General features: G+C 41.7%; 1 protein-coding gene across 4 annotated transcripts in view; it reads right to left on the bottom strand.

Annotated features, from left to right (window-relative positions):
- ADAMTSL1 (ADAMTS like 1) overlaps nt 1-24,694 on the bottom strand; it is a 692,925-nt gene that overhangs the window by 29,934 nt on the left and 638,297 nt on the right. For all 4 annotated transcript variants that reach the window (XM_030566852.1, XM_030566853.1, XM_030566854.1 and 1 more), the window contains 3 exons: nt 23,686-23,814; nt 13,759-13,938; nt 10,949-11,083 (listed from right to left, as the gene is read on the bottom strand). In XM_030566852.1, coding sequence (XP_030422712.1) covers nt 10,949-11,083; nt 13,759-13,938; nt 23,686-23,814 — 444 coding nt within the window. The remainder of the gene's footprint in view (nt 1-10,948; nt 11,084-13,758; nt 13,939-23,685; nt 23,815-24,694) is intronic.

The raw sequence follows: 24,694 nt of genomic DNA, 5'->3' as shown, positions 1-24,694 counted from the left end.
GTCAGCCAGCCACACTGGACTGTACTCACCATAAAACACCCCACGACATCCAAATGAGATGAACAAACTTCTTCTGTTCATCACCTCATTCAGCTATATTCCCAGATCTCCAGAGATGAAAATATTAACAATACGCCTGAGCCAAGCCCCTGGATTTGAACTCTGAACTTGGAGTTCTGCAAAATCCAGATCTCAATTTTTGCAGATTTATAATTAGTTGTTTAACCATACTGTGTAAAGAGAATGTGCCTATAAACAATAGCCAGAGCCAAAAAACAACTAACGAAATGACACCTGGCTACTGAACCTGTGATATCTGCTCTTTCTGGGCTCTATTCTCCTGCCACATCATCAGAGCATAGGAGAGAATGACTCCAACGGAAAATTCATGTGAGATACTGTTGTGGTAGAACTGAGCCATTTGTATCTTTCAAGTGAATTCCACTTTCTCTACTGATGTAAACTGGGTGGTGGTGGTTTATTAAACTAGCATCACCACCAAAGAGCCTGTTTATTTGCAGAACAGGAAATTGTAGTCTAACTCTTCTGTCTCCTGAATCAAGGGTGAAATTGGCAGCTAAGTTCTGACTCTCCAGTCATTGGGAATAAGGTATAAAAGTCGAAAGGAGATTGCTTTCCAAGACTGTGCTCCCACTGCTGTCAGTTAGGAAAATCTTGCTCTGACATGTGAACTGAGCAAATTTGATATGGAAGTCACCGAGGGAGAGCACAATACATAGGGAACAGCAGGATTTCCTTTTTACAGTCGATTGTACTTTTCTGGTAATAAAAAGCATACTTCACCATCTAACTTTATTGTTGTTGTTCAGTATCCCCTACATACAGGAATTTTGCTATTTTTTAAGCATGCCACACTCAACAGGCACGTCATAGTTTGGACCCCTCCATAACGACTCCAGTGCCTTCTGCTGCGATGATGGTCAGGTTTCCATTGAAAGAGCTGCTCTGTTGTGACATCCACGCATTCTAAAGCTCATAGTTATATGACCCCAGAGTATCTGGGCACCTCACATCTTTTGATGTATTTATCCTTAGAGTGCCCCTGTGAGGTAGGAAAGTATTATTGCCCCCATATTACAGAAGGAAAATGGAGGCAGAAACTCTGCCTGCGTAACCTTGGACAAGTCATGGACCACTGACTGTGGCACTAGCCTTAGAGTCAGAAGATTCTAATTCAGTTCCCTGGTCCATCCTCTCCTCATGCTCTCAGATACCCACTTTGGGTGATGGTCTGTGAAGGCTCCTCAAGATAGGTGTTACTCTCCTAGATTTGAATCCAAAACATTATGATCTTTACCCATAGACTCCAGACAGGCTTTGAGAAAACCAGTCATATTACAGCCACTTTGCATCAATCTTCACAGTCCCACGGCCATCATTTCCAGCATGATTGCTAAACATACTGCATCCCAGGGGCATTCCTTTGGCTCCCATAGATTTCATTGAGTGGCACGGAAACATCTGAGGGCAGCTGAGTCCAGAACAAAGCGAAAGCACCAGAAATGCTGGCTAGAGAACCAGCAAGTACAGTTGTAAAAAAAGGATTTGAAATAAAATATTACAATGAGATTTTTAATTGAAATATCAACCAGAACAACTACAAAATAAAGGCCTACAATTTTCACAAAAATGTTGCATCTTGTATTTTGGCCAGCTTTTAAGCCAAAATGTTTAAAATTCAGAATATCGACTTTATTTTTGTCCAAAAAATTCTGATTGTTCCCTCCCCCCCGATAAAATACCATCCGTTTTTTTGATGAGCTCTTCCTGCACGTAGGTTCCATGGAAATGTGTGCTTTAAAAATATATACTGATGGGCACAGCAGACACCAGTGTCAGAATATATTGTAGGTATCATTAGCAGGGGTATTAAAATACCCAACATTTGTTTGCTATTTTCTCTCTTCTTAAGGATGATGCTTAAATTCTTCTCACAGCTCTTAAGCAGTGGGTGGAGCAGACAGATTTACGATCTTTGTTTCAGTTCCCAGCTATTTTAAATGTTACCTATGTTCCAGTCTCCCTCTAAATTGATGAGCTTGAGCTTCATTCCAAAAAACTGCAGCATCTCTTCCTGTGGCTGCCTTGTAAATGCTGTCCAAAACATTTATTTGATTATATACAGCGCATGCTGCTGTGCTTCTCCCTCCTTCTATACACTTATCCTCGGGTGTGCATTATATTTTCAAAAATCACCACACATCAGGAAGATTGTATTTCTGCTGATCTAAAAAAACACGTGCAGGTTGTGGACGGATGCTTTGGGGAATGATTTATCAAATATTTCCATATCCATTTTCCATGCAACAACAAGCTGCTAATCTACAAGGAAATATTTAAATAAAGAAACAGATGCCAAGTAACCTCATGCTATTTTAAAAAAGTGGTCAAAATATATTCTTCCTCCTTCTGCTGTCCGTCATCTCTGCATCTGATAGTTAATCACTGTTTTCATCTGCAATGCATCTTCGGACTCCAATGCGCCTGAAGGCAAATGCCCTCACGCAAAGATTATGTCTCATGTATACAAAAAGGAGCCATTAATGATTCCACATTCACTGTGCCAAGTATCTGCTATAACCATGGTATTTTACTATACTTTGAGGCGGTATCATTATACCACAGTCATTGGGGAATTACACATATTATATTTTTAATGGCAACAAACTTCACTTAGGGCCCAAGCAAAGCCTGACTCCAACGAAACGTAGCTTTTCCAGAGTAAGGATTTCAGGAGAGACTCTGAGTTTCTAGTTGACATCTTCTCTAATGTAAGAAAATGATGATCTAGGGCCAGAAATGAGCAATTCTGTCTCTGTTTTAAACCTGCAACTTTTACCCTGTCTTCCGCTTCATAAATGAAGACATGAACTCAGCACCTGGCAGAAAGCATCTCAGGGCAGCAAAGTGTCTTCTCAGATTCATCAATGCACCATTAGACCTCACTGAATTCCAGGGGACAATCAGGCACCTCACTCAATGGGAACTGATGTGTTCAGTATCCGGAGATGCCCAGTATTTTACAAGACCAGCCTCCTTGCTTGCACATGGAATACAAGCATGTGCAAATGAGTTTGTGTAGTTCCTGCCTCCCAAATACACTTAACACATAACATGCCATCACTGGTACAGTTTGAGATGAGAGTCCATTGCCCAATTCATTTCAAAAGGTTTTGCTCACTTCTAACATTCATGGGTATGATGTTACTCACAGATAAAACATCTGTCTTCTTTCCCCCTTATTACTGGGCAACCTCATTTCAGTAGCAGCTATCACATGACGTATCACTCTACAGCATCACTTGCCACCATACTTCTCTGTGACATCTCTTCAGCACTAAGCGTTAGCAGCAATTGTTGTGTCAAAATACACCACCGCATTGCAAGCAAAACTGCTTGCTGACTTTCTGAACTCCAAACTTGGATAGGCCAAGGAATGATATTCCAGTGAGACTGCTTCCCAGTGATCTCATGTGGGCAGGCAAAGACTTGGATCTAAAGCACAGGTCTTAAAGAAAGTCCCCACTCCTAGAAATATGGATAAGGATTGACTGACACTCCCCTTGAGGTAACATAGTAGAAAATGTGTCTCTGCCTATTGGCCCAGAAGGCAGAGCCAGAGAGGAACGTAGCTCATTTATGAACAATAGAAGTGATTTATTTCCTTTCTAGCTGTGGGGACCTTTGCAAGCACCAGGGCAGAAACAGCCTGCCCCCAAGTCAAAAAAGGCATCATAGCAAGAAGATGCTATTCTTCAGCATGAGGCAGATTGTCCTTCATGTTTTCTCATATATGGGCAAGTAAAATGGCATTTCCCACCAAATCTACTACATCTCTTATTGTTGAAATCAAGGGAAAAGGAGCTTTAAAAAAGCATGCATGAGGAACAGCCAGGCATACAGCAGCAGAAATAGGAGTATGGGCGTGAAGATGCCCTTTAAGCCCTCTCTACACAGCATGGCCCAAGTTGCACTCTGCAGTTTGACTGCAGCTCAGACCTGGCCCATAGGTTACTCTTATGATTACATTTTGACTATGAGCCAAAGGATGGGCAGACTGTGGTGACTCCCAGCAATGACTTCCCTAGAGCTATTTGTGTGGGTAACTGCTGTCACCAGTAGGAGTAAAGGAGTCACAGCCTGGCCCAGTATAGGCCATGTACTCCATATTTTGTTGCCTGCATAAAATGGTGACAAAATAAAAGTTAAAAACAAGACAAAACAATGTCTTTAGTTGTTTTTTGTTGTTTTTTTTTTAAAGAATCGGGTATCTCTGAAAACTCCCCTCTTGGCAGCTCTCTAGCAGCTCTATGTAGCAGCCTGCAGAAAAGGCAAGCTACAGTAAACACTTTAGGACAGCACCTAATAATTGTTCTGCTAGTTTCAGAATTTTGCTGCATTGGTCAAATTTGGCTCACATTTTAGGTTTTATCCAAACATATATTTACTAGGTCTGTCAAGCGATTAAAAAAATGAATCGTGATTAATCACACAGTTAAATAAATGGTATTCAACTACTGTTTAAATATTTTTGGATGTTTTCTACATTGTTAAATATATTGATTTCAATTACAACACAGAATACAAAGTGAACAGTGCTCACCTCATTTATTTTTTATCACAAATATTTGCACTGTATAAAACAAAATAAATAGTATTAGGTGAACTGAAAAATACAAGTACTGTAGTGCAATCTCTTTATCATGAAAGTTGAACTTACAAATGTAGAATTATGTACAAACAAGTTTGTTTACATTTACAGGAGATAATGCTGCCTGCTTCTTGTTTACAATGTCACCTGAAAGTGAGAACACGCACTCTCATGGCACTGTTGTAGCCAGCATTGCAAGATATTTATGTGCCAGATGTGCTAAAGATTCATATGTCCCTTCATGCTTCAACCACCGTTACAGAGGAAATGTGTCCATGCTGATGATAGGTTCTGCTTGATAACAGTCCAAAGCAATGCTGACCGATGCATGTTCATTTTCATTATCTGAATCAGATACCACCAGCAGAAGGTCAATTTTATTTATTGATGGTTCAGGTTCTGTAGTTCCCACATCAGTGTGTTGCTCTTTTAAGACTTCTGAAAACATGCTCCACACCACACCCCAATCAGATTTTGGAAGGTACTTCAGATTCTTAAATCTTGGGTTGAGTGCTCTAGCTATCTTTAGAAATCTCACATTGCTACTTTCTTTGCATTTTGTCGAGACTGCTATAGCATGAAATATATGGCAGAATGCGGGTAAAACTGAGCTGGGGACATACAATTCTCCCCCAAGGAATTCAGACACAAATTTAATTAATGCTTTTTTTTTTTTAACGACTGTCATCAGCATGGAAGCATGTCTTCTGGAATGGTGGCTGAAGCATGAAGGGGCACACGAATGTTTAGCATATCTGGCACATAAATACCTTGCAATGCCAGCTACAAAAGTGCCATGCAAATGCCTGTTCTCACTTTCTGTTGACACTGTAAATAAGAAGAGAGCAGCATTATCTCCTGTAAATGTAAACAAACTTGTTTGTCTTAGCGATTGGCTGAGCAAGAAGTAGGACTGAGTGGACTTGTAGGCTCTGAAGTTTTACATTGTTTTGGTTTTGAGTGCAGTTATGTAACAAAAAAAAATCTACATTTGTAAATTGCACTTTCACAACAAAGAGATTGCACTTCAGTACTTGTATGAGGTGAATTGAAAAATACTATACTTTTATCATTTTTACAGTTCAAATATTTGTAATAAAAAATAATATACAATTTGATTTCAGTTACAACATAGAATATAACACAGTATATATGAAAATGTAGAAAAACATCCAATATATTTAATAAATTTCAATTGGTATTCTATTGTTTAACAGTGCAATTAAAACTGCGATTAATTGGGATTAATTTTTTTAATTGTGATTGGTTTTTGGGGTTTATTGCTTGAGTTAACTGTGATTAATTAACAGACCTAATATTTACAAAACCCAATGCCACTAGAAATGGTTCCATGGGGTTGTTTTAAAAATTCCAGTTTTTTTATTGTAGTGTAGGCATACCCTAAATACACTTAAATGGTTACTGCAGCTATAGCACTTCAGTATAGACACTACCTATACTGACAGGAGGGGTTCTCCCATCAGTGTAGGTAATCCACCTCTCCAAGAGGTGGTAGCTAGGTTGTTAAAATAATTCTTCTATTAGTTTAGTGCTGTCTGCATTGGAGGTTAGGTTGGCATACCTACATCTCTCGGGGGCATGGATTTTTCACACCTCTGAGAGACAGAGCTATGCCCTTGTAAGTTCTCAGTATAGAAAAATTCACATCTCTGAGCGGCATAGTTAAGTCGACTGACCACTGGCATAGACAATGGTAGGTCAACAGAAAAATTCTTCTGTCAACCTAGTTACCACCACTTGGAGGGGTGGATTAATTAAGAGACAGAACCTTCTTTTCACTGTAGTAAGGTCAAGTCTACACTAAAAAAGTAAAGTCGACCCAGCTGCATCACTCAGGGGAGTGAAAAATCCACATCCCTCAGTGATGTAGTTAAGTCAACCTAACCTCTGGTGTAGACAGTGCGAGGCTGATGGAAGAATTTTTCTGCTGAGCTAGCTACTGCCTCTCAGAGATATGGATTAACTACAGTGACAGGAGAACACCAGTCATCACTGTAGTGAGTGTCTACACTGAAGTGCTCAATGGTAGAGCTGCAGCTGTGCCTCTGTAGTGGTTTAAGTGTTGACATAACCATAGGGCCCTAAGCCACTTAGGCACATTTGAAAACTCCACTTATAGTGCTTACTACCATGAACAGGTCCCAGTGAAGTAAAAGTGACTACTCATTGAAGTAAGCACTATGTTTGATAGCAAATGTATCTGGCATGAGGCCCTTAGTTATTAAAATTATTTTAATTTGCATGAGTTTTTATTGGGAGTGTAGGTAAAGAAATTCTAGTTGAAGTATATTATTAATCTTAAATAGTCCTTTTAATCCAGAAAAATAATTCTGCATTTTGACAGAGGCTTAGGAAAGTGCCAAGTGGCCATAAATATGGTTATAAAATCCCAGCATGAGAGAGTTAACAGTAACAGCTTCTCTTTTCGCATACTTATATCCTTCATAGTAATCTTGTGATCAACTTTTGAAGAACTGTGTCCAAAATAAAAATATTTTTGTACTCCTGACAGAAAATCTTGTAAGAATAAGGACTAATCTGAAAGCTTTCAAAGGAAATAAGTGTAATTGCAGAAATTTACTACTGTTTCCCAGATATAAAAAATACATGTTAAACTTTCTATTGGTTTTCCATGATCAAAATTGGCTAAATGCTAAGTTTGTGTCACTTTAAAGCATTTATGGAAATATAAAGCAAAGAACTGGACCTGTGACATGAAATCTTATTTTGCACATACCACAAGTTAAGTAAATCAGAACTTATTGGCATACGTAATATATGGCTCATCACTCATTGCCAATTTCAGTTAATATAAAAATTAGGTAAGCTTCCAAACTGAGAGGTGTTGCAGGTTCTACTATGAGAAAATCTTGTCCTTAATAGTAGGAGCTGTGTTTGGTAGATAGCTGAGCAGAGCCTGCTATAGGGACATCAGAAAAGGATTGCGGGGAGTATGGCTGCATAGCTGGATGCATCTTATTGATGATTTGATAAGGAGCAATGGTACCCTCAAGTCACTACCTGAGAAAGATAACCATGTGTGCTAACTAGACAGCTGGTGAGCACGGCTATGGAGACAATTCTCTCTTCACCTCTAACAGTGATTTGCTTCTGTGATCTCTAAAAAGGACATTGTTTAAGGTTCTGCTCCTCCACCTTGGAAGACAATTGGAGTTTTGCCACTGATTCCAATGGGCAAAGGATGAAGCTCCAAAAGAATTCCCTCTCTGCCCCTGCAGCCAAAACGACACAGTTGGGAAGTGTGCTACTGAAGGACATCTTTCACCTGGTGAAAAGCAGCCTCCAAAACTTGGTACCCATGTTGTGGCCCCAAGACTCAGAGCTTTACCACAAGGGAGGTCCACAGGGGTTGAGACAGGATGGCAAATGGATCCATGTAGTCACTGAAAATATATTGGGGCAGATACACTAGAAGAACATATGCAGCATAAATGACAGGCTGCAAGCCATATCCTTCTGCTTTTAATTCTCACTCAATTAAGTAGTACATTCTTCTTCTCAATGTGCAAATTTAACCTCCTCATCTTCTCATGCTGCACATTTTTTCTTCTTATTATTAAGGAAGTTGTGTTTAATGAAGTAGCAGACAAACCTCACCAATTCAGATTCTCATTTCTCGTAAATCCTGAGAAGTCTGGATACTTATTGGAATTTATCCAAGGGTTTCAAAGTTCTCTTCTTTCCCTTGTCTCTTAATTCCCTCTCCTCACTGGATCCTTCTGCTCCCAGGATACCCAACTTTTCCCCAAGAGAATTCTCCACTTACATCCTATCTCCCAATCACTTGACTCCCAGCGTCCTGTTTCCTTGCAATTCCCAACAGCATCCTCTTCACTCACCACACCCTCCCACCATCAGGTCTCTTAGAATTAAATTAGAATATCACCATCCAGAGCATGTGAGATCTGTGCATAGAACAGGGGTCGGCAACCTTTCAGAAGTGATGTGCCGAGTCTTTATTTATTCACTCCAATTTAAGGTTTTGCATGCCAGTAATACATTTTAATGTTTTTAGAAGGTCTCTCTCTATAAGTCTACAATATATAACTAAACTATTGTATGTAAAGTAAATAAAGTTTTTTAAATGTTTAAGAAGCTTCATTTAAAATTAAATTAAAATGCAGAGCCTCCCGGACCAGTGGCCAGGACCCGGGCAGTGTGAGTGCCATTGAAAATCAGCTCACTTGCTGTCTTTGGCACACATGCCATAGGTTGCCTATCCCTGGAGTAGAAACTGGCTCAATGCTTAGCAGGCATTAAAATAGACCTTTCGGATTACACAATAGGAAGGACTAGAGGGGACAGCCAGATGGGGTAGCTGTGGAGAGGGGTTATGGAGACAGAATGGCTATTAGACAGCTGCAGAGAAACAGAATTTGGGATACAAAGGGGAGGGAGTCTTTTATCCCAGTCCATGCTGACAAAATCTTAAAAAGTAATCTAGTGTCAGTTAAAAGAATGGCTGAGATGTGGGCTAATTCTTTTTGCAGAAGTAAGTGGTCTATCTGTAGCTGAATGCAGGTAGGAGAATAATTGTTTGGATAATTTTTATGTGTATTGAATGCTTTGCGCATATGTTTTGGCTATGCCATACTATGTCACCCACTTACGTTTGGACATTTCGGTTGTATCTGTATGAATTCTAGCAGACTGGATATTTCAGTCCCAGCCCATCTCTTATTAGAATATCTATCAAGAACTTTCCTTAGATTTTTATAATATCAGGTCAGCTTCAGCAATGTGTATCTCCATGGAATAAATAGAAGTACATCAAGAATAAATTTGGCTTGATATTGGGAACTCCTAGAGTTTCCTGTCCCCTAAGCAGGAGCAGCAGTTTAGGAGATGATATGGCCCCACGAGACTGAAGTAAAGGTTATTATGTACAAACAGATGCAAAACCTATTTTATGATCTCTTTCAAATCTCAATAAAAAACTTCTAAAGATTTTGCTTTGAAAACCTGCGATGAAACGGATGAAACAGAAGTGTGACTAAGTCCTAGGACTGAGAGTGCAATAAAAACCACACCTGAAATGATTTATTGAATGCTACCAAATACTTTCAGATAAGTTTTCCCCGCAAAGAGCTCCTTGACTGCAGGTTTGGTGGAAGCACAAATGCAATCCAGAGCAGCTTGCTAAGCAACAATTACAGATGGACACAGATGTCAGCATTGGGGAAAAAATAAATCCCAAACAAATGAAAATGTAAATACCAGCTCCTCTTATAAAAATATTTGCTACTGAATGTAAGCAAAGAGCTGATAGGAGGCCTGTGGAGAGGAATACAATCATTCTTATCAGCACTGAGACAAGGTACAGATCCTCTGCTAAAGATTTACAATCCTGCTTCTGCAAGGCTAAAATCAATACTGAACTACTCTATGATTTTACTGAGAGTCATATGCATGATAAGGCTGCCTGAAAAGCTGGTTGTTTAACTGAGCCTCATATTAAATATAACCTCCAAGACATTGGAAGAAAGGGAGCTTAGAAATAACAACAAAAGAATGAGAATCTTTTTGTAAACAGACTGTGTCCATAGGCCTGAAAACATCCTACAGTATACAACAGGGGTTGGAGGACAGAGAAAAGAAAGACAAAACAGAAACTAAATAGAAGATGGAGAAGAATGAAATAATGGAAGAAGATTATTTCATTCAGAATTATTTGCTTGTAAATCTGTGAGCACACTTTGGGTGCTGTAGATGTGGTACAAAGAAGATTAAAACAAATACCACAATGGCACAAACAGTTTACAAGAGAAGAGTAAATGTGGAGAGATGGACAAAGCTCTGGGAGAAGCTCTGCAGAAAGAACAACAGGAATGGATGACTTTGAAAGGTAGAGACCAGTAGTTATGTGGAGAGGAAAAAGAGAGAGAAGCACAATCTAGAGTACCTTTAACCTCATCCTGACTCCTCCATCCTTCTGTTTGTTACATCCATTTGCTGTGGCTCTTTCTTCGTGTATGTACAGTGTCCAGAACAAAGGAGCCCTGATCCTGCTTGAAGCTTTTGGGAATAACAACAATAAACCCCACACTATGGTGGTATTTAAAATTTGAACTTGAGTCCCTGAATCCAGAGCAAGAATTTTCAAATGGCCCCCATTTATCATAGGATGACCCAGTCCCTCCACCCTCTCCCTCCCAATGCCCCTGATCTGGATGAACATCTGGATATGAATTTTGCATGTTCAGCCTATTTCTCATACTTTAGAAATCAACTTACCGATGAGGACAGAACTTCCAGGATTTAGCACCATCCTTGTTCCTGAAGGAGAGGTCAGCACTGAGGGAATATCTGGCCCCGTGATTAAAAGCATTGTTGTCAAATCTTCTAATTGAAGGAGGGTTTGTGGGGGATCTGGAAACAGATTGAGAGACTGAGATGACAAAGACGACCATAGCGGATAAGATATTGAGGAAGTTTTAAACCAGCAGTCACATTATTTGCTGTGCTGGAACATCAGCATTCCAAAGGGGACATACTAGGTAACATTGGACAGCATTAGAGGTGTGCTTTGCCTGATGTATCAGGTACGTGAGGAGGCAGGGAAGAGATTAAAATAATAATTCAGGGTCAGACACAAGCCCGCAAATGCTAGGAACATTTGCATTAAGGCTATCACAGCATCCTTTTTGTGACTAGCCAGGCACTGTAGCACATTTTGTTCAGTAACAGATACAGTAGCTCATAACAGATGGTAAATTCACACAGCACAGCCAATACAGTATCTAGTCATAACATACTACTGCTTGAAGTATGCCAAGCCACACACGAGGATAGTCACTGCTCTGTAACTGTGTCCACATGGGACGTTATCGAGTAGCAAGCTGGTACAATATAGAGTCACACCTTGGCTTGCCACCCAGAAACTTGCCACATAAAGAGGCCTCAAATCACAGTGACAATACTCATGGTCGGATCCAATGCCCACTGAAGCCAATGGGAGCCTCTTTATTGACTTCAGAGGACTTTGGATAAGGTCATAATTCAGGATTGCTTTAGCACTGAGCCAAATCCTGAAAGCTACTCAGGCAAAACTCCAAATGCCTAAGAGGCCAAAGTGACAGAGAGTTATTACCGTGAATACAGTTACTCTTGTATACTACTGAAGTCAATAGGACTCTGTGCAGGAGTAACTGTCTGCGAAAGGATTGTTTTTCACAGGATCGGTCCCTAAAGACTGTAGGATTTGGCCCATTATTAATTCTGATGATGACATTTTTGTATTTTGTTTCCTGTTTTCCCCCCACTGGCATTTTAATGATGGTAAATGTCATCCAGGACAGAGAAAGGGGGTGAGGTGATCTCTTTTACTGGACCAACTTCTGCTGGTGAGAGAGACAAGCTTTCGAGCTTACAAAGGTCAAGACCTAGTTCAATTAAAGATACTACCTCACTCAGCTTGTCTCTCTAATATCCTGGGACCAACATAGCTACTACAACACTGTAAACAGTAAACTTGATGTAAGTGAACAGTGGCACCTTCCCATTCAGTTAAATGGCGCTGCATGTTGAGCTGGGGTTGCTACCGCCACGTGTGCTCATTATGATATGTATGTGGCCCAGGTGTTTCGTACTATTTATTTTTATTAAAATGATTGTGAAAGTGATTTGCCTACAAATGGGTATAAGCTGCCTGGAGAAGCAACAGTAACATTGTATCTTTAAAAAAGAAGCCATTTTTCGTGAGCAGGAAAAGAGTCTGAAGCCATGTGAGAATTATGATCTGTAAGATGAAACTCAGTTTTCTTTTTTTTTTTTTAAATCTAGGCAGATAATTTTTAGATCAAGTTTCTAGGATTGATTTGAAGTCACAGGGGACCCATGTTCAGGGTCGGCTTAGGCTTTTTTGCCGCTCTAAGCGGCGAAGAAAAAAAAAAGCTGTGATCGGTGGAGCTCTACCGTGCCGCTTCATTCCTTGGTGGCAATTCGGCGGTGGGTCCTTCCCACTGGCCGCCCCAAGCACCTGCTTCGTATGCTGGTGTCTGGAGCCAGCCCTGCCCAGGTGAACATCAAACAGAGGCTTCAGTGCTGTCCATAAGACTGCAAGAACTTTCACTTTCAAATCTGCCCCAAGAACTGGAGCCACTGAGGCAGCAGATTCTGCAGGGCCTAGGTTCACCCTGCAAGGTTGAGTAGTGGAGATTTAAAACAGGCTATACATCAAGCCCTGAAAACAGAGTTCTGTAATGGACACTTTTTAATGGTGTTGCTGCAATAATATGTACAGGGTTACAAACCGTGCACACTTCATTACCCAACGTACAGTAGCGTTTACATAGTCCTGCCGGATCTTTCATCTCTCAGACAGCAGGAAATGACACAGATGTGTTATTAGGGAAGAAAATCCATCAGCAAGCACAATAAATCAGTCGTGGGTAACATTTCCATCCATGCTTTGGGCCTGACAATATCTTTCTAAATCACCTAGCTAGACATTCAGCCTGTTACCATGAAACCCAAGACAAAGTAAACTTCACCCTTCAATGAACTGAGTTACTGTTTTGTAAAAGTGCACAGGGTTTATGCATCTGTTAGTGAGGTGTGAAATTGCTCAGTGTCACTCAGTGTTTTACCAGGGGGAGGTCTGCTTCTCAGAGATGGAGCATTACACAGGGTATTCCCTTCATTTCACAGGTGCCATTTTGGGGAATGGTCAAACGAGGGGAATGGTTCTTTTATTAGCATTAAAATCTGCATGTGTGAAAATGACATATTAAAGGTTTTTTTTAGCTTATACTTTTTTTCCCTTCTAACTCATGCACCCATCCCCCCAATTACAATATCTTCTGCCTTCTCCACAAATGAAGGCAGCCTTGTTCCTGCTTATGTAGGCTGCTAACACAATTAGACGTATTTTTTCCCCACTGGAATACAAGGCTGTTTATATCACTTTCTCGTCTGTTATGTCCTCTGACTAGCTCCAAAGAGAGAGATCTGTTTGGTGCCTAGGTTTCATTATTACAGTGACACGTGGGAAATGTCATGAACAAATAGCCCTTCCAAAGGCCACGTGCATTTCTGTAACTTACCAAGAATCAGTAGCTGTGTGCTTTCAGTCACCTCCCCACGAAGATTGGCTGCCCTGCAGGAGTATAACCCCTGATCAGACAGAGTTACATTCACAATCAGCAATGAGCCATCATGTAGATGATAGGCAGGGGGCAGCTTGATCCTATTCCTCAACCAAGTAACTTCTGCTTCAGGTACACCTGGAAAGGCATTAAAAAGAATAGGAGCTGGATGAAAGTTTTACTACTAGGGACAGACAAAACAGTTGAGATAAAATAATAATCAAAACAAGCCTTTAACCAGACTTCCAGCCCAAGGCTTTTTGAGGTTCAAAAGAGTTTGGTCAACTCTTTCAATACATTAAAATATATATTAAGATAAAATAAATGCCCTGGATTTCCTGGATCCACTCTGGACTGGAAACAGAAGGGTCACACTTTTTGGAGGGATGCTTTTATAGTAGGATTTGTGTTCTGACTATAAGCAGGCAGCACCACTGGAAATCCTAAGAGAAAGCCTGTTCTTATGAGATTTTCAGTCCAATTTAGCAGAGGGAAAGGACACCCTTTTCTATAGCTTCTTCCCATGTCATGCTCTAACACAGGGGTAGCATACAAAGAACAGAACATCCCCCTCTGCAGCACAAGGATGGAGGTACCACCACCTGCGTAGGACTGTTTCACCTTCATTGACTGGTCTCTATATAATATCACTGAAGAATGTTCTGTATTTTACAATACTGTGCAGATAAACAGGGAAGAGATACGTCAGGATAAGCAGCTGATTTAGTGGAGCTACGCCTGGCTAGAGAATTTTTCAGATTTCCACACCTCTGGTTCAAATTTCAATAACTCCTTCAACTTCTAATTTGTTGTCTAATCCCAAGGTTCTCACACTTTTTCCACAGTGCGAAGCGCACGTGAAAATGGCAACGGTCTTGCGGGTCACCCTTGCCATCATGATCATATAACATCCTTGTGGCAATCGCTTACAGAGCAAAGTAATATTTAGGAACATATTGTATTTTTACCATCTTTTAAGATGATTTAGAAGCTGAAAACATGGAGCAGGAGACAGTACCATGCAACGAGCCAGCGGTTCGTGGGCCACTAGAGAGTGCTCTACAGACCACAAGTGGTCGATAGATGACATTTTGTGAACCAAAGGTCTAACTCTTTGATATACATGGAGGAGATTCTTCCTTGGGGCTGTTACCCCAACAGGAATTTTAAGTTTATGTTTATCTGTGACTATCTGTTCAGAAAGGTAGGTGTTCCCAACAAACGAATGGTTTGAGGCAGCTGGGAGGGTGCTGTACATTCTATGGTAAGAAGTCTATTAGACTAGAAGAGGTCAGTTATTTTTGGAGAGTATTAAGACACAAAGTAGCCTTTTGAAATCCCCCAGACCTGCTGTAATTGACTATTAAAGTGTAACCCTACCTTCCACTTCACTACAAGTAAACTGGCAAGGACAGAGTACAAAACTTTAAACAGGGTTTGAAGTCTGCCTGACAGTTATCCCAGTTTGTAAAACAGACAGTCTCCACCTCTGATCTCTGTCTTCACTGGGTGGCTCAAAGGCTAGAGACTTTTGCCTCTAAATTAGTGGTTTAAAGCCATCCCAGCGCAGGTAATTCCTTGCCATCGGACAGCCATTCAGTAGCCTAGGTGGAAGGAACTGGTGGTCTCAATACAATCCTTGTGGTAATGTGCCCACATCATGAAAACCATCAGACAATTGGGAATTTTGTTGTCAGTCACAGCAGAAAGACAAGGACCCAGAGAATGAACATATCTCTAGGGACTAGGCAGGCACTGCGTGAAGTCTCAATGACTAACTTATTCTCAGTGTTCCATGGGGCCAGTAAGCACCATACAGTGCTGAGCAGCCAGAGCTTGAAAGAGAACAGCTTGCCCACTGCAGCAGCATCAGGATGCTCTGCCTGTTTCCCATCCCCCCTGCACCACCTGCTGACTTTGCCAGCATGTGGCCCTTGCCTTCAGTGCCACGCCAATATAGGCACAATCCATTCTATAATAGGCATTTCTGCTTTCAAGTCTAATACAGTAGCTGCACTACTTCAGGCTGCTTACAATGAATCACATCTTCATGTTACCAGCACTGCCAACTCCAATCACTCAAAAATCATGAGCCAGGCTTTAAAAAAGATTTAAAAAAATGTTTGGAGCTCTTTCTCTTTGCTTTCTGAGCCTTTTGGGTGCACGTGGTCACATTTTCAAACTTCTATCTGCAACTGTGAGGCTAGAAATTTGCCTTTTTTTGTTAATGAAAGCTGAGATCTTCCATAATCACATGACTTCTGGAGCTGGGACTTTAACAAAAACATCAGATATGGCAATACTTGTGATCACAACAGTTGCCAACACTGTGTTACATTAACTCCTTTGCAGATGGCTGCATATCTGTTCAGATGGACCAAATCCTGAAAGCCTTACCCAGCTCTTACTCTGGTAAAACTCTCATTCATGTCAGAGAGACTTTTGCTTCAATGAGTACCACCAAGGATTTCAGGATCTAGTCCGTAATGCCACTGTACAATCTGCAGCTACCTTTGCTACAGAACAGATAACTTTGTACAGCCAAAGAGTCCAGAACATCTACAAACGCCTTCTCTGACCACCTGTACAGAAAGGTCACTCTTACTTTCTTCTTTAATCTAAAGCTTCCAAGTTAAACATAAATGTATTGCAACCAAATGTTATAGTACCACAGAGCAAACTGGATGGGGGAGGATGAGAAGAAATGTAGATCTCAATGAGCAGCAACTTTGTTTTTGTGTATCCTTCTTACATGAGTGGCTTACACAGGTTTATACTACAGAAACAGGTAATGAAACCAAGATCATAGCAAGCTGGCAAACACTTCTAAAACTGAAATATAAAGATGCAGGTGCAAACGTGTGCAAAGCCACTCTTCCAAACCCTCACCACAAGGGGGAGCAAGAGCATTTCAGTCAGCCCTAGCTCTCTGTTTTGTCATGCAGTTGTTGTCCAGAGGAAAAGCAGCCTAAATAATAGTGTCCAATATAGGAGAGAATGCAGTTTAAAGAAAATAATAATAGAAAATGAATGGCTGAGAGAAGGGAACTGAAACCAAGTCTCCGGTGTGAAGTCATAATACAATACTTTTCATAAATGTGAAGGAAAGAGCAGTCTTCAGGGTCAGATCCTCAGCTGGTGAAAGTTGGCATCACTAATTTGGTTTCAACAGAACTACATCACTTTACACTAGGTGAATATCTGGCCCTAAGCCATTTAAATTCCCCTTTGGAAGTAAGATTCTTTTGTCTTTGTCAACTTTTCTTCTGTTGAGCTGATTGGACATTGAATGATGGTGTGTACCCCGGCAAGCCAATACTTGCTAATAGTATTTATGCCCCCTGAAGACTTCCCTTTTATCCATTCTTCTTCAATAGCAGACATCAACAACTTTATTCCTCTACCTTTCACTGGACTTAGTATATCCCTCACGCAAAAGGCTGACTGGTATAAGTGACAAGCAGTGTGCTAATTCCGCTGCTCCTTTAGCTATATGATGTGCATATTATGTTAAAGTCAGCAGAGCACTTTGGAGATCTTACAACAAAAACTAGTTTTCAGTACTGGGATGTTCTGAAATAGTGATACTTTTATGGACAGTGTCGTAGTCTGATGCAGGTGATAATGAGCAACCAAGGCGTAAAGAGGAAGCCAGGAGCCCAAAAGAAAACTCTTGTGTTTGAATGAAACACAGAAGGAAGAAACTTAGGGAAGAGTTGGAGGAATGAAGAACATAAAATACAAGGAAAAGAGAGAGTCTGCAAAAAAACCAACCATTTGCCCTGAGTTGTGAGGTTGTTGAGGTGTGGAAAAGGCATGGGTGGTTGAGCCCATGCTTGGTCATACTACAAGGGTTGTCCATACCGAGGGTCTGACTGGGCAGGCCCATGTTGATACTGGGAGGAAGGATGATGAGTGTGGCGGGAGAGGACCTTCTCCTGGTCACTATCTGATGCTTCACTGGAAAACAATGAAGCTGATATGGAGAGTGGAGATGCAAGATGTGGTGCCAGTAGTGATTCCTGGGCTCGCGATGTGCACAGTACCGGGGATTCAGTACAGATTAGAGGAGACATTGGTACCTCAGACAATGTGAGGTCCTTAAAGAAACTAAATTCCTGTGGTGCTGCAGTAGTTGGTACCATCAGTGGTTGCTGGTATTGAGTCAGCAGTACTGAGAGAACCAGCAATCTTGTCCGCATGGAGCAGTCCAATGACGGTTGTCTCGCAGCTGTCGGCACTGAGAATGTCCGTATCAATGCCACCTGCCCGAAAGTGGTATGGTCTCCACTTCAGTACTGCTGCTTTGGTGCCTGTTCCCACAGGGTCTTTAGGTATACAAGTGCTTTCTCTTTCGCTGGACCCACACGATTGGTGGGTAACACGCTTAGACGCCTTTAGTGCTCTTGGTACTGCAGAGACTGAACATGCCGGAGATCTCCTCTCATTGGTTTGGTGCTCACTATGAGGGCTCGAAGCTTTCTTTTTAATCTTACGTGGGGAGCCCAAGGATTTCTTTCTTGGTTCACCTGTCTTGGAGGTAGAAGGCTGAGGAGATGACTTATGTTGCCTGGGAGTCTCTAGGCATGGGACAGTTGCAGGCTGAAGAGCTCCCTCCATGAGGAGCAGCTTTGTTTCAGAGAAAAAACCAAAGGAACCCCCCTAAAATTAAGAAGAAAAACACTAAAACAAGCTAGGAATGAATTTCTAAAGTAGTAATGCATCTGTGAGTAGACTGCTAATTGCTCCATGTCTAGCCAGGGGTGGTTGAGAAGGAACTGAGGGTGGTTCACCAGCATAGTGCTAATTAGCCTCGAGGCAGAGCATGAGGAGGGGAGAGATCACATGTGGGCCAAACAGACGCTGCTACCAAAGATCTCCAATCAGAAGCACAGGAATGCACATACACCTACAGTGGAGCACCCATAGGGACAAGAAGAAGAATTCTTTGTCAACATAGCTACCCTGTCAGGGAGATAGATTACCTACACTGATGAGTTCTCCTGTTATAAGGTAGCACTTCAAGTGTAGATAAGCTCTTAGGCTTAGTACCAGGTGTATCCTAGGGTTGGCCACCATCACCTACTAAGTCTTTAAACACGCCCTGGCCTCTCTAGACTAGGTGCAAAATCCCATTTGTTAAAATGTGTTTCTCCAGTATGACGTATAGTCCTAGGGGTGCAAACCCACAGCAGAGTCCTGGTGAAATGAGAGCAGAACTGGGTCCCACAGCTGCACATGCCTTGGGCCACATTCATCCTTGGTGTAACTCAGTCAAGGTATATCAAGCATCAAGTTCGCCTCTTTTTAAAACTACTATAATTTTTAACTACTTTTAAAAGCATCTATAATTCATTTCAGAGCACAGAATTTGTCAACATTTATGCCCCCTAAAAGAAATTAAAGAGCTATATAAAAACAGTTCCCCAGGCTCTAGTAAAGGTCTCTTTCATTATCTCTTATTTTTGAAGAAACCAGGCTTATCAGCACCTGTCAGCAACCAGTCCCTATTTCTGTCTCCTGGCTGCAGCAGCTATAGCAAATGTCATAATTAAGCCTTGCAGCTAATATTTCTTTTCTGCTGCCCTGCAGACTTTCATTAAAAGTATTTCTCTGCATGAGCCAGAGCTGCAAGTTGCGACCCTAGAAGCCCTCCTTCACGGACAATTCAGAGCAGACCATCTGCACAAAGCTTCTAAGGATGAGGTGAATTGGGCTTTCAGCTGAAAGGAGAAAACAGCTCCAAGGCTGCTTTTTGGAGCAATTCTCCAGTTGTTGTGCTACTGGCTGTGGTGCACCCCTGAGATTCATAGAGAAAAGAAATCAGGTTTTACAAATTCTGGGAAGTTTCTGCCTCTAGAGATTCCCGACATTGGCTCTGTAAACATCACTTTGACCTCTAATTCTCTCCTCTTACAGCCAATATTCTGTTTCCTTTCCTTCGATGTCTATAACAGGCTGTAGGATCAAGTACTCTATATGAATTTAGTAGCACTTTCCAACCATTCCTTTGCCTCTAGCACGTCGATGTTCTGGAGAGTTGCTCATAACACCTGGGGAACTGTGACATTACATTTTGCCATCAACTTTGTCTACACTGGGAAAATTCATTGGGTTATAATACTTTTCTAACCAACACAATGTCACACATGATTTTCTTCTTAGACTGGACAAGGGCAGTTGTGTTAAACCACAATCAGATAACACAATCCTTCGCTACAGTAAAGGCAAAATTGTATTTCATGTCATGCTAGTTTGCTGACATGTTTTCTAAGGCAGTGCCTTTTCCCACTATAGACAAGGCAGCAGACAGAAATCACTTTGTTTCTATGGCCATGTCTACACTACAAAGTTAAATCGATTTTATGTCAGTTGACACTGAGCCCCCAATTTAAGCAAGTCCATCTCATGTGTCTCCACTGTGCTCATTGTGTTGGTGGAGTGCATCCTCACTAGCATGGCTTGCATTGACGCATGGAGCACTGAACTGTGGGTATATATCCCACAGTGCATGTAGCTGCGTGGAATTGTTCAAGGTCGCCTGGGGTTCCTGGGAGGTATCCACAGAGTGTTTTGGGGTAGTGGCGGGGTTGTCGCCAAGAATCACATGCAGTTTCTCATAAAAGCGGCATGTCTGTGGGGCAGAACCAGAATGACTGTTTGCCTCCCTTGTCTTCTGGTATGCTTCCCGAAGCTCCTTTATTTTCACATGGCACTGCTGTGTGTCCCTGTTGCAGCCCTCCTCCCCCATGCCCTGCATGATTTTGGCGTAAATGTCAGCGTTTCTTCTGCTGGATCGGAGCTCTGCCTAACAGACTCTTCTCCCTACACAACAATAAGATCCATCATCTCCTGAGTATTCCATGCTGAAGAGCATTTGTGGCCTTGAGTCTCCATGATCAGCTATGTTGGAAAGTTCCCCCCAGTGATCAAACAGGAAATGTGTCCTCAGAAGTAAAAGATACTGTGGCAACTTTGCACTGCCACATCCTCCTCCCTGGCAACATCTCCACCAGGGTAGATTTGTCCTTTGGTTTATGCTGCTGGAATCCAATGTTAACTAAGGGTGAATCTGGCCACAGTTCCTTAACAGTATTCACCATCTGAATCAACGGCATTTCCCAGGTGCTGCTGCAAACAGCCCGGCATCCAAAAAAGGGAAATCTACATGTCCATATTTAATCTGCTCTCTTTTATATTCCATCAATGCTGGTGGCCATGAAGGTGCTTTGGGAAAGTTAACAGAACCTTCCTTAGAAGGCACTGAAGATCAGTCTGATTGCAAGGGACTTTGGCACGAGAATGCTGCAGAATTACTGAGTTTAATCCTCCTTGAGCTGCCATAATACTATAATTGAGCTGCCATAATACTATAATTTTCTTTCATTAATCCCAGAGACAGTAATTAATTATCAGGGATCCCATCTGTTGTACTCCACATGCCATTTGGACTGTCTTTGTCCCCGCTGACCAGTACCACATGTACCTTGTTAATTTAAAGAGAGATTACGCAATGGAAAGATGCTTCATGCACTCGTCACAGTCAGGAATTTTGGGGAGGGGACTGGAAGGTGGGGTGGAAGAAGGAAAATTCACACAGACAGTCTTGTGGAGAGACATGCTGTTTCTCCATAGCTAAGGTTGAAACAAATCTCCTGTCAAAGAAAGCAGATTTCCCTCCTCCTCCAATTTGGTCAAAAAGGAAGGGAAACAATCAAACTTGGAACTTATCTTCCATGGCCACAACATGAACATTTCCTACCAACTTTGGTGTAGGTTGGAAAACTGGATTTTGTGTTAGTGGATCATATCCTCCACCCTCATTCCAGCTGCTCTGCATTATGAATAATTTTCAGGTATCCCTTACACAAAGAAGTCCCAGCATGGTTATACCACCTCTGCGCCACCCATTTCTGATCTTCCTGGTGTAGAGAGCATATTACAGACTGGAGGGGGTATGGCCAAAAGCACCCTGTACTCCAGTGAGGCCTGGATGACAGACTATTTCTTAGGGGGCTGTTACTGTCAGCATCATTTAGTGATCGCTCTATATCTGACCTATCTGTCCTCATCCTCAAAGGAAATCTGCACACCGCTTTAAAAAGATGAGCCTGAGAGCTTGAATTCATAACTTTGCTAGACACAAAAATCATGGTCTTAACAAAGATCCTGGATTTATGGCTTATTACAACAAGCTAACCCACTAAATCACCATTTTTGTCTTCTTGATTACAAGGGTGTTAACAGGCCACTTCACCTTGAATGGTCCCTTATAATATATGCTAACTACTTATGTTAAACTATCTGTCTGTATTTATCTGTGACACCCTGGGTATGTCTACACTGCAATTAAAAACCTGCGGCTGGCCCATGCCAGTTGACTCGGGTTTGCAGAGCTCGGGCTAAGGGGCTGTTTAATTGCGGTGTAGATGTTTGGGCTTGGACTAGAGCCTGGGCTCTAGAACCACGTGATGCCCAGGGTCCCAGAGCCTGGGCTACAGCCTGAGCCCAAAAGTCTATGCCACAATTCAACAGCCCCTTAGCCTGAGCCCCGCAACCCCAAGTCAGCTGGCACAGGCCAGCCACAGGTATCTAATTGCAGTGTAGACATACCCTCTGAGTACCTTTCCCAGACCAGAGAAAGAGCAATTTGTATCTCAAAAGCTTGTCTTTCTCACCAACAAAAGTTGATTCAATAAAATATATTAACCTCACCTACCTTCCCAGCATAATTTAGAGTAGTTTTGAGCAGCTCAGTGTGTCCAAAGAATGTGGCCTATTGTATCTGATATCGTAAAGTCCACTCTTTAAACAATTATTCCAGTGTCTTATTGGCTGTTTCTCTCCCACTTATTCCTTCAACGATACACTCCATAATTGTCCTGTTTTCTCTGTTTCCATAAGAAATGGGGCCTTTAACTGTCCTCTCTCTCCCCAATTTACTGAATACCCATTGCACCATTCTCATCTGTTATGAAGTAGACAGTACTCGGCATGCCTTATGAAACAAAATTACATGCACATTTGCTTACTTTGCTACTCTGGACGTGTATTTTTCTATACAAGGATATATACAAGAATAACTGCAGTCTATAATTAAAATCAATGACAAATTCAACAGGGAACCCATGCATTTGTATACGTACATGAAAAAAAATACAAGGGGTAATTTATACACAAGGTAGAATTAAAAATGTGTAAGGAATATCAGCTCTCATACTTCAGGATAAAAGCCAGCCACTACCTGCCTGTCAAGTAAAATTCCCAAATTGGCATAGAATCACAGAAATGCAGGGCTGAAAAAGATCTCCGAAGAACACCTGTTCCAGCCTCCTGTAAATCTAGACCATTTCTGACAGGTGTTTGTCTAAACTGTTCTTAAAAACCTCCAGCGATAGGGATTCCACCTCTCCCTTAGAAGTCTATTCCAGCGATCAGCTATCCTTATAGCTAGACAGTTTTACCTAGGATCTTACCTAAAACATCCCCCAAAGTGCTAGCAACCCTTCCCAGCATGGTGTCATCTGCAAATTTTATAAGCATACTCTCCACTCCAATATCCATGTCGTTAATGAAAACATCGAATAGTTCCAGAATGACCACCAATTCTCCATTACGGGGGATTTTACACTTTCATCTGAAGTAGTTGTTATTGACCACTATTGGAGACAGAATATCTGGGTAAATGGACCACTGATCTGACATGGGATGACAACTCCAATGCTCCCATAGTATGAAAACAAAGAAAATTTTTGCCCGAAACCCAAAAATCTGAAACAAAGGCACCTGTGCACAGACACTGACATGCCAAGGAACTTCAGAGGAAATCTATAGCTAAAAACACACTTGCTACCTGCTAGCTATAAGGACCGAGCTGTCTCTCACCTGCAACTTGGCAGCTAATGGTAACATTTGCACCTTGGATTGTTTTCACTGTGCTTCCAATGTCAACCGTGACAGCAGAGGACTTTGTGTTGATCAGTGTAGCTCTCGATGCCTTGATCAGTGGTTTTCCTGTATATAAGAGATAACATAGTTCACAAAGCAAAGTACATGGTAGTCACAAAGGGAAGACTGTGAACAATATGCCGGGTATAGAAATACAAATGGCTGATGTAGGACAACTGTCTGCCAGCATGTGATGCTGGAGTATGAGTGATGCAGGCCACCTGCTCTTGGGCTTTACTATACTATGCAGGAGTTGCTCAAATTTCATAGTTGATGTTGCTTTGAAAAAAATCACTTAAAGCAGTGAATGAATAGCATTAAAGTCATGCCAACACATCTGAGAACCAGCTGAACCAATGAACAACAATGCAATTGGAGCTGCAGCAAGCAGTTCACCTGATATTGCAAGGCAGACAGTACCATTTGCCAAGGACCAAACATAGAACAAAGCCCCCAAAGGGTGGATACAGGCTCTTTAGCAGTGCGGGAGGCTTAGAACAACATGTGATCCATTTCTTTAACATCAGTCATATTTTTCATAAACTCCGTTTTAGGTGCACAAAATAATTGATAACAGAAGCGAGACAACATCAGTTCTGCATGGGACCGAGGTAAACATGCCAAAAACGGACAGTCACAAGTTCTAGCCCTTGACTGTTGCTCTTCTGTTCAACTATGGGGTTGTGTACCGTGTTGCTCTGTGACATTCTCGTAATGTATGGCATGGTGGCACCCTAAATGTAAACAGAGGGCAGCTGGCAGAAGAGAGAGAAGGGCAGCCTGTGCAGCAAGCCCAGCACGTAGAAAGCTGGGCCCAGCAGGGACTAAGATGCAATGGCAGCTAGCAATGTGACTGTAAGAGTGGCATTGGAGCAGCTGGTGGTGGAGGTGAGTGTGATGACATGAGGATTGGTACAACAGCATGACCATGAGGGTTGGGGCAGCA

The sequence above is a fragment of the Gopherus evgoodei genome, chromosome 6, assembly GCF_007399415.2.
Source record: "Gopherus evgoodei ecotype Sinaloan lineage chromosome 6, rGopEvg1_v1.p, whole genome shotgun sequence".
Lineage (NCBI taxonomy): Eukaryota > Metazoa > Chordata > Testudines > Testudinidae > Gopherus > Gopherus evgoodei.
The sequence above is the reverse complement of the archived record's forward strand: the minus strand, read 5'-3'. Positions and strand labels throughout refer to the sequence as shown.